Raw genomic sequence first — 11447 nt, 5'->3', positions numbered from 1 at the left:
CCCATCCATATTACCAATTGAAATTCCCATCAAGTTAAAAAAAAATTTTAGGAACTTGTTTTGACTTGGATAAGAACTTTTGTAACCAATATGTACTATTCCATCACACATTCTTTTACTCTATGAAAAGCCTCTCCATCTAGGTCATCATCGTAAAGTAAGTTCTTCTTGAACTAGAATTTGACTCTTAACAAAAAAGGAGCTAGATCCATCTGTGACTCTTGACTATCCTCTTTCATTATTGATAGTGGAATCCTCATGTCGATAGTCACTTTCATAAAGTTTTAGTTTTCCATTAGAGATAAATATTTATTTGAATAGATTTTCAAGTGAGTAGATCTTGCATTACACCAAAACTTACCAAATACAAAGCATGAATTATGATGATACTCATCAACAAAACACTCTTGACCCTTCTCTAAAGCTCAACATGACTATCATATTATCTACAGTTCTGGATGGAGTGCTGATATGACTTTGAGTCCAGAACTTTCCAGAACCTATTTGACCTATTTTCTCGCTGATCCACTAAAGTGTCTACCCAGACAATTCAACAATTCTCACATATTTAGAGCTAAGCATACATTCTTATACGGTTTCAATGTATCAAACATACTTAAACTTGTGTGGAAATTTTGACTGGATAGTGGAAACTCTTCTCTCTCAATTTTCTACTTCAGACACTGAATTTCTATCAGTTTATAGTAAAATTGATAGATTCATGAACAGATACAATGATTGGAATATGAAAAAATATTATAATTAATTTCGTTACAGATATTTAGGCATAATAATAATATTGATATGGGAGGATGTTCTTACATGCTAATGAATCATAATAAATTCAGTTTTTCTTTCGATAGTTAATATCATCTTTGTCTTTCCAATTTCTCACTCCAGGAAGAATAATTGAAGGAAAGATCCACCAGTTTCTAGAGTAGTTGAGAACTTTTCACAATTTCACTCTTTCACTCCCTCTTATGATAAAGAGTCTATCTAAGAAATCTGAGTTACCGATAATGCTGATTTAAAAAAGTAATGACAACGAAAAGTGGATTTATTCAATTATTTCAAGCAAATATTCCTGTTCAAAACATTATTACAGTGGATGAACAATAAATCGAGTTCAGACTCAAAGTACCAAGAACCAATGTTTATAAACATGTCACACAAGTTTTTGAAAGCAATGAATCATGATAAACATTTTTTTTAATTTTAAAAGATTTTATATCACCCTGTCTACAAATCTTCGAATGATAATTCCAATCTTACAAGTTCAATCATCACTCTGCTACCAAAGTCACTCAAATTTTTGGTCAATAAACTTGAGATCGCGGCTCTTTTCTTACTGTGTGACAAAAATTTGATGCATTCTTATGTAATTGAATATCAACTCAAGTTTATCATTTTTATTGACATTTGGAAGTGTTTTATCCACTTTAAATAGTTCACATTGTCAAAAAATGTGTCTTGACCTATTTCTTCTAAACGGTATTTGAAAATAATATTGTGAGCTATAAATGCAATTGTACTAATGTTTCACATTATTAATTGCCAACCAATCAACAATTTCTCCTAAGACATATTCTAACATTATTTTCATGTAGTGGTGAACTCAAGTCTAAGAATTTTCTCTCTTCAACTCTACTTGCTCCTCTCAGAAGATTGAATCATTACGATGGCTCTCATACTATTATTATCCTGTTACTATGTTGAACAATAACAAAATCTCAAGTTTGACGAAAAATTATATTTCCTTATACCACTCAATTGGAATTACTAGGATTTAAAATATAAAATAGATTCAGAGGATTTATACTTTACAAAAATTGATATTTTTGTGAATACTCACCTCAAGGTCATAGTTCACTGAGAATCATAGTTGAGGTCTCTGGCCTTGTGTTTCAGTTTCTGATTTTACTATGAACACAGAAAAACCAATTCATAATTTTATTTTGCAGCATTATATTGACTAAGCAGATGATGTTTGAATGGAGTTGACATTAGAGTGAAATGAATCATGGTGAGAGCAGGTGAAGAGAAATAGAGAAGAGTGAGTGAGAGGGTGACATCTACCTGTTGCCACGCGTGGCGAGAGCGAGGGAGGTCGTGGCAACGTCGCAACTCAGAATCCGCGACTGACGGTGGTCCCGCGAACACTGACTGCCTGCCAAGTGCGACTTGAAACGCGCTCAATGGAGCTCGTCTCTCATTGGTCCATTCGCCAATGACGTCATAACCTCTCATCCCCTTCAGCGCCGACCCGCAAACAGCCCCTCTACCTTCCACCCGCAACCCTCAACCCTCAAGCAATCGTTTGCTCTCCAAATTCGATAGCAATCGTTTCATTTCCTAGAAAAATTCATCAAAAGTACTGTACAATAACAACAACATAATAAGTTGACAACATTGAACGTCGATACCGGATGAAAAAATCCAACCCTTTGTCTAGTTTAATTCATGGTTGGTTCTAATTTCACCTTCTAACCAACTGCTCTAGTTCTTCGAACATAATTATATTTTTTTCAAAATTTTCAGTTTCTTAGATCATTGAACATCACATTTTATTCATGAGAATAATAATAATTGGTAACAGGTAGTTTAATCCTAAGGGTATGTTCCCATAGGTATTGGGAAATTTCAATTTTCAATCAGCTCAATGTGTGTAATTTGATAAATGCAATAATAATATTGCATTAAATAAATGCATGTAGTTTGATGTGGCTACAACCACGTCAATTTCATACTAACCTATATACAATCACATTAAATTCAAGTCTAAAATTTAGGAACATCCAAATTTGCAATAGCGAAAAAATTGAATGTACAAATGAGATTTGAGATCCATCAAATCTATCAATCCTATTTCTCCACAAAACCGATATTTCATATTGAGTTTCATAGCCACAAATAACCACTTCTCTGCCAATAATTAGTTCTAGCTTGACCTATTTATCAGCCTAATTGATGCTCGTCGGTGATATTCTGTATTGTACTTTACTCCACTTAACTGAACTTCACTGCAATTCTTTATGTGTATTTTCTTTTTTCAGTAGTTTTTCAAAGCTTCAAATCTTCAATAGCTTATCCAAATATAGCCTAATATTTTCTTCTTTCTGTATCCAGTAATCTATCTGTAGGTCCTATTCATTCAACGTGACTGTGCCACGTTTTTGTATTAGAAAATGTCATTCATAGGAGAATCAGCTTCTGATAAATCGTGTATTTAGAAATTGAATCCTCCGATTAAGAAGAGGCTGTACTTTGAGCACAGGCTGGATCACTCAATGACGTAGGTATGACGTCAGACCTGCAAGACCACTCGATGACAGGGAGTAGTGGGATGGGCTGATGGGTTGATGGGTGGATGGGTGCTGGGTTGATGGGGGTGGGTGCTCACTGCTCAGCTTGGAGCAATCCAGGTAGAGATTGGAACTGAATTGACATCATTATGTTGTACCCGCTAGCACTGGACTAGAAAATCATACATAATACATTTTCAAATTCAACTGAACAAGAATTTCAAAGTTATAATATCTCAAGAACTATTGTTAGACTTGTCTATATAAAATGTTTGTAATGTATGATTATTTTTGGCAAATTTAATGAATTTCAAATTGTGCAATTTGGCATAATATTTGATGTAGAGTATCTAAGCTTCAGAAACTATGTAGAATGCAGATGACACTGTCATTTTATAGGCACATATTACTCAAGCCTAAAGTTGGGTATCACGATTATTTAACACTAGGCAGCTAGCTCACTTCGCTCGCCTTATCCGTCTAGCCTAGCTAAACTTCTGTACCAAATTTGAACATTTTCTGTCAATTAGTTCTTGATAATATTCTGAAAAAACGCTGGGGAACGCTAGGTAAACGCAGTAAACCCTCTAAAAATTTTGAAATCCTCTCAAGACAAAATTTCTAGACCCTAGCTGAACTCCTGTACCAAATTTGAAGATTTTCTGTCGATAAGTTCTTCAAAGATCCGAGAAACGCAGAAAACACTCTGGGGAGCGCTAGTAAAACGCCTATCTTGAGCTAAATATTTTAAATCCTTCCAAGACAAAATTTATAGACCCTAGCTGAACTTTTGTGCCAAATTTCAACATGATCAGTTAATCCGTTTTTGAAACAGCCTATAAAATGCAGAAAACGCTGGATAAACGCAGATTTTGGAAATCTCTTTGAACCCGTTATCGGTGCGCCTCTAGAAGACCAACTGAACGAACACACTTGACAAATTTGAACGTATTTTGTTCAGTAGATTTTTAGCTTTGTTGATTATTATGAGTTTAGTGAGTTAGTGAATTAATCAGTGCCATTACGCTTTTATTTATATGGATAATAATATAATAAGGATTAAAAAATTTCCCATTTATTCATTACATCAGGATTAACTTTGATTGGCAAATAAACTTTTCTGTATACAACTTATTGTTATTCAGAATTTCGATGAACTATTATCAGGCTATTTTTGCCGAAAATTGAGTTTAAGCAACTTCTAATGAACAAACTTGCCGAAATTTTTGCAGTTGTGTGCTCTGGAAGTCGACATGATCAAAGAAAAAGCATGATAACACTGATAAGTGAAGTGAGAATTGGAAATGTACATTTTACCATCGATGTCATAGGGGAATTATCTCCCTTGTTGCGGTTTGTAGTGTGACAATTTGTTGGATAGTTTTAAAACATCACCAGTCGAAGAACTTGCTGATTTATCGTATATAGCTTGTTTGAGGAAGAAGGAATCAATATTTAAAGGCTATGCAGAATTTGGATTTATCGAATAGCTTGATGAAGGAAGAAGAAAGGGATGAACCGATATTTGAAGGCTATACAGAATCTGGATTTCACACACTAGCAGAAAAACATGGACTTCTGGCTACTTTGTAAGCTGAGTGGAACTAAGATCCCAATTGATTCCAATTTTTGGCTCCCAAAGTATTCCACAAAAATAATGGCCGGAGCAACATTACCAAGGTCCTTGAAACAGTTCAAGCTAATAGAAGTTCTGAAGCCAGGGAAGGATTAAAAAATCTTAGAAGCTTTCGACCCACTGCCCTACTGTCACTAGTTTATGAACTTTTTGAGTGAGTATTGTTTATTGATGGTCAGATTTGAGGTAAGAATGAACATCTATATCCCAGAAGAACTGGCTGGTTTTAAAGAGAGATGGGGTTAGGGTTGTGATGAGCAAGTAGCCTTCTGAGTTTGACTACAGTGAAACCTCGATATAGTAATTGAATAGACTTAAAATTCACGTTACAAACTCGATATAGTACTTTTAAAGTACTCAAAAATGTACTATTACGAGGTCTATACTAAATCGGCGTGTACTTTATAGAGGTTCCAGTGTAGCCTACAGCATATCAAAAGAAATTCCATGTAGGCTTGGAAAGAAACATGGAGTCTGGATCAGTGTTCTGCACCTTAGCTCTGCATAATATGACACAGTAGAGAGGAGGCCTTCTTTCAAATTGGAATATAATGGAAATGATTAGATAATACATTTTGCAATAATTAAGCTACTTGAACTGTTATTGAATTTTTTAGACATTGTTAGAAATTGTGGAAATGTGGGGGTCCCGAGAAAGTTTTTCAGTACACTCACACTGGGACAATCCAAGAAGACCAGGACGTTTAGTTACTCTACAGTAACTTTATAAAGTAATATAGTAACTGTCATTGTTATTGACCTGAAGTAACGTCTTATTTTGAGATCGATTTTAACTGTATCCTACGGTGGTACTCTTTGGCACTACCAATTCATGGCTGTTATCATATTAATAGTATATATTGTGCATAATTTCCTTTTCAAATTTCAAAAATTTTAATTCCATTGGAGTCCAGTCAAGGAAAGGTTATAGAGGGAAAAGTTCGGAAGACAATATTTTTGACCACACAGTTCTGTTCAGGGTAGTAAGGAGGTAAACATATCAAAAGTCCCCACCACTACACCCTGTGCTAAGGGAGTGGGGTTGGTTTAAAGGTACCATTTTTTGGTTTCTCGCATAAAACTCAAAAATTATGTATCCTAAGGACTTGAATGTCATATAACAAATTAAAGCTTAATTTCCTAAAATATTAATTTTACAACTCTCTTCATATCTCCTCTAGTTTTCGAGATATCCGCTCTTGAAAGTGTGACATTTTTGAAAAAGACACGTCTGCCACCAATTTTTTTAAATTTTTGCTCTTATAACTTTTTGAAAATGGATGGGGAAAATCCATGTTGATTATGAGCCTATAGAGCATTAAACTCTCTTCAATTTGATGTATAATTTCACACTTTTACGAATTTCCCTACACCTTTTGCAGCACTTTGGTGTAGTGTGTGAAATCTCCATTTTTGCAACAATAGACCAATTGACAAACGAATTTGGAGGGAATGTTTTAAACAAAATTTTTGACTTTGCAGCTTTGTTGAGACTAGTTAGGAGGAGAACATATATGAGGGGGTGAGAATAGAAGTGGTCTAACTCAGTTTTCTAAGATTTTCAGGACAGAGACTGAACTGAAGAGGGCTGTCGCAAAATCAGTAACTGTGAAAAACCGAGTTAAATTACTGAATATTGTTATTGAAGAATTACTCTAACTCGTACTGTTATTGCCACAGTCTTTACTTTTGTATTTACAAAAATATCAAGGTGTCATTGAGTTATACCACTTTGGTTCTCAAGAAATTCCGAGTTTTGTTGAGTTTCAAAACAGTTCAAATTTATTCAAATTGATACAATGACCTTAATTTCAAACTATCACTATCAAAATGGAGTAATAATGTCAATAATGCACAAAATAATGAAAAAATAAAAGTTAAAAAAAATAGAGACTATATCACTAGGTACTACTTTATTCATTGTAAACTTTGAGTCAGTAATACAGAAGTAAACTTAAATTTTTCAATCCATGGTACTAGCAGCCTAATAATTTTCAGTTTTAACTCAAAATTATTATCAAAATGGAAAAAACAATGTCAATAATGCACAAAACAATGAACTAATAGAGGTTAAAAAAGAGACTATCACTACAACTTTGTTCATTATAAACTTTGAGTCAGTAATAATAGAAGTAAACTGAAATTTCTCAATCCATGGTATTAATAGCCTAATAATTTTCAGTTGTAACTCAAAATTATTATCAAAATGGAAAAAACAAAAAGGTAACAATGCACAAAATAATGAACTAATAGAAGTTAAAAAAAGAGACTATCATTACAACTTTGTTCATTATAAACTTTAAGTCAATAATAATAGAAGTAAACTCAAATTTTTCAATCCATGGTATTAGTAGCCTAATAACTTTCAGTTGTAACTCGAAATTATTATCAGAATGGAAAAAACAATGTTAATAATGCACAAAATAATGACATAATAGAAGTTAAAAAAAGAGACTATCACTACAACTTTGTTCATTATAAACTTTGAGTCAGTGATACAGAAGTAAACTCAAATTTTTCAATCCATGGTATTAGTAGCCTAATAATTTCCAGTAGTATCTCAAAATTATTATCAGAATGGATTAATAATGTCAATAATGCACAAAATAATGAAGTACCAAAAGTTGAACAAATTAATAGAGACTGTCACTACTAACAACTTTGTTCATAATAAACTTTGAGTCAGTAATGCAGAAGTCAAATTTTTTAACCCATTGTATAAGTAATAATTTCCAGTATTTACTTGAAATTATTACTAGTGGTAACTGAGAATTATTATTAATGCAATTACCACTGAAAATTATTAACAATAGAATGGGTTATAAAAATGTGCAGTTTAGTTAACTTCTATATTACTGGCTCAATGTTTATAATAAACAAAACAGTTGGTACCTTACTAAGCGGGCTTACACATTTTTGATGTATTGTACATTATAAAAATTGTATCAAGCAACATGTTTTTAAATTTTTCTCTATCATAACATAGAAAAATGTTGAATATTCAAAATTATTATGATATTATGGAGACGAATTTCAAAACATAAGGCTTGATACAATACAATGTTTTTGTATTTATTTATTTATTATTTATTATTATATTTATTTATTATTTATATTTAATTATTTATTATTTAATGATACAATTTAGGCTTATATTAGTGTAAGCCTACTAAGGATTACAGTGTGATTACTAGTAATTGACCATGAATAATATTATGTATTTAAAAGTTCATCATCATCTTCGCCATCATCAAGAAAGGTTACTTCTTCAGCATTGTTGGAACTTTTGATGTTCTTGAAGTATGGGTGATACACTGGAGGAATGTATTTGAGGAGGAATAACATATCCCTTTTCTTCAGTACATTGATGATACGTTGCTCTGTGTAGAGTTGATCTGGCTTGGGTAGAGTTGTTTTTGGTCGACCTTTAACTGGTTTTGGATGCAAATCCAAAGTCAGAAATGGTTCATCATCATCAAGGCGGGTCTTATACATGATTTTGAAAGGATTGTCTTTTCTGTATCGAAGCCATTGAATAGAAAGCCATTTCACATCTTCATTGTTTGTGTTCTTTGATCGCCGCATTATTGATTTCTCCAACTTGGCAGTTGATATGAAGTCTTCAGCCACCATTTTGACAACAATAAAGCGATTTTTTTTCCTGGCAGAAGCTATGACATTAAACCAATCATCTGGCAAATAGATTGGTTTGCCTTTTGCAGATTTTTCTATGAGACCAAAATCTGAATCATTGGCAAGTAGGAATGGCCAGATACCAAGAACTTTTGGTCCACAACATTGATTGTAGGACTATTCTGCACAAGATGCATTAGAGACAGGGCAACCTTGATATTACGATTTTGCCCTGTGCATGTATCACTGTAAATTATGATGTGACTTTGAGTGGATACATGTAAATCAATATGCTTCAAAATTGAAGAGGCTACTTCTTGAGACCCCCGAGAAGCCGTGCATTCGTCCCAAACATACATAGTTGCATTATTTGAAGCAAGGTTGTGTATTCCTAAATTGTAGCAATACATATTACGCCGGTAATAAGCATCTGAAACATTGAGCCTAGGGAAAGGAAGAGCTTTTTGGAGATCAACACTCAGGGCTAGAATTTCATCGCTTTGTTCTTGTGCTAGTTCTGCGTCAGCTTTCAAATAATCTCTAGCTTTATCAGCTTTAGCCAAGTGAACTTTGTGTTTGTTTTTCAAATCTACCAATTTTTGTTTGTCTGATTCTACATCAATGGATATTTTAAATATATCACATACTTTACAAGTGTCTTTCCTGGTAACATGAAAGTGTAGATTGAATTTTGTGTTGAAAATATACCTATAATAATGTTCTTTTTCAGGTACAACACCTAGCACTGAACAACTTTCTACATACAGCTGATACATTTTTCTCAAATTCAGTTCTGGATTAAGATATTTTCTGTTTGGATTGTCTTTACGAGTGTAGTGGCTCTGAAATGCTGGGAAACTGTTGATGTGGTCAACTATGCCTTGCACTTTATTCTCTGGAATTTTTGTAGCTGTTTGATTTTTCCCTCTGAGGTCTTCTCCTGGTGATTTACCCAGCTTTAATTTCTGTAGAGCTCTAGCAACTCTGCCGTTTGATACTGAAAAAGTATCCAAGAAGTATTGTTTGCATACTTTGAGAGTTTTCCCAGCAGCTTGTAAATAATATTTACAGGAATTTTGCCGTTCTGGCTTGCTGCCATTGACTGACCTTCTCACAGCTACTTGACCTATGTGAATGAGTCCAGTAAGATAAGCATTTTGTCTAGAAAAATCAGACATACCATAAAAGCTATTGAAAATAGCATGTCGTTGCTCTTCAGTCACTGAATCAAAACATTTGAGGCGGCAATTACAGTTTTTATTAATGAAGTTCTTTCTGTGAACTAACACACCTTTATAATTAAGGTACTCTTTACCTGAATTTCTTAATCTTTTGGCTGTGGATTGTTTTGTACAATCTGGTTTTCTCATTCTCTTACGAGGTTTTAGAGGTGGTGTATCATCAGCGTCGTGTGGAACATTGTCAGCATTGTGTGGAACATCACCATCTTGTGGAACATCAGCGTTGTGTGGAACATCAGCGTTGTGTGGAACATCAGCGTTGTGTAGAACATCAGCGTTGTGTAGAACATCAGCGTTGTGTTGATCATCAGCGTTGTGAAGAGAGGCAGTGGTGTGTGGCAGATCAGTTGTCTGTAGCAGTAGTAGAGCATCAGCAGGCTGATCCTCTGAAAAGATCACAAAAATAAATGCTAAAGTTCATCTTAGTATTGATTGAATATGGTTCAAAAAAGAATAATAAGTGTAAGAAATTTCAATTAGTTATTTTATTACAATAATACAATGTTAAGGAATGAAAAAATATATAACATCAATCTTTGATGCTACTTAGTTGGAAGCTGATAAACAGCCTATTGCTTGTATGAAGTTTTGCATTGTTCAGACTAATTCTAGCTAACATAACTTTCAAATCTTTGTAATTGAACTGTTGAACTTTTCACTCTACTGTATGAGAACTGTATGAGTAGTCTACTGTATGTACCGTATTTCAAGACAGTTGAACTTTTAACTCTACTGTATGAGCTAGTATCAATTTGTACTATTTTTGAAAAAGTACTGTGTATTTTACAAAAATACACAGTGCACACGTTCTTATGCACCTTTATATTTCATTTCTGGTTATTTGACATTATGAACCAAGCTTGAACTGAAATCGAAAACAAATATATTGAAAATGGTGATACCTGGAGATATTGAGATGCACTGCAATCCCGAGGGCTCAGGCTGTCCTCTCAATGATCCAGTATCTGAATCTGAAAAATACACAGAAAAAATATCACATTATAGATCATGGAAAACTTGAAGTTAGGGTTCATCTGAGATATATCAACAAGAATGCTCAATTCAAATAGGTAAGAGTTCAAGACCTCTATGACCCTGCAAATTTTATAGTTTTAGCTCATTATACAATAATGGCTCAAACCATGATAAGACGTATAGCAATGAACATGCAAAATGGGAGGTGCGGCACTTTCAAATATCCAATACGTAATTGTTCAAATTGGATATGTTATTCTGAAAATTCACCAATAGCTGTTTATGAGAAATTTGAATTGAAATTGATATCACTTTCAATTTTATACCATGGTCAGAGTTAAAATATTGTATCGTTATATTATTTCTAGTAATACTTACAGAATAAGCTTGAATAATTAGTTTGGAATAAGTTTTAAGAGTGATAACCTCAAAAACGCAACAATACCTAATAGCCTGAATGAATTTATATCTTACCTTCAGAGTTGTAATCAAGGGCACTTGGATGGAATTCTTTATCTTTATCACTGTCATAATCTTCTTCACTACTCCCACTCTCTTCTTCAATTGCATCTTGCAGACTTTTACCGTACAAAAACGACATACCGATACCGTACAACAATAATTGAACAACAGCTCTACTCTACGCAGTACGCACTTTGG

At 33.6% G+C, this 11447-nt stretch overlaps 1 protein-coding gene across 1 annotated transcript; it reads right to left on the bottom strand.

Annotated features, from left to right (window-relative positions):
- Positions 1 to 8151: 8151 nt before the first annotated feature.
- LOC120350147 lies at positions 8152 to 11427 on the bottom strand. Its single transcript, XM_039422553.1, has 4 exons — positions 11262 to 11427; positions 10715 to 10783; positions 9679 to 10198; positions 8152 to 8455 (listed from the first exon to the last, which is right to left on the bottom strand). The coding sequence occupies exons 1-4, from the start codon at positions 11386 to 11388 to the stop codon at positions 8152 to 8154; spliced, it is 1020 nt and encodes a 339-aa protein (XP_039278487.1). The 5' UTR covers positions 11389 to 11427.
- Positions 11428 to 11447: the final 20 nt, after the last annotated feature.

This window comes from Nilaparvata lugens, chromosome 3 (assembly GCF_014356525.2).
Source record: "Nilaparvata lugens isolate BPH chromosome 3, ASM1435652v1, whole genome shotgun sequence".
NCBI classification, from domain to species: Eukaryota; Metazoa; Arthropoda; class Insecta; order Hemiptera; family Delphacidae; genus Nilaparvata; species Nilaparvata lugens.
Note: the sequence above shows the minus strand (reverse complement) of the source record. Positions and strands in the feature narration are given on the sequence as shown.

Excerpts from the sequence above, each read along its gene's own strand:
- LOC120350147 (XM_039422553.1), bottom strand. The coding sequence starts at position 11,388 with ATGTCGTTTTTGTACGGTAAAAGTCTGCAAGATGCAATTGAAGAAGAG. Across the intron at positions 10,784-11,261 it reads CCTTGATTACAACTCTGAAG|ATTCAGATACTGGATCATTG; the intron begins GTAAGATATAAA and ends TGTATTTTTCAG. Across the intron at positions 10,199-10,714 it reads GTGCATCTCAATATCTCCAG|AGGATCAGCCTGCTGATGCT; the intron begins GTATCACCATTT and ends TGATCTTTTCAG.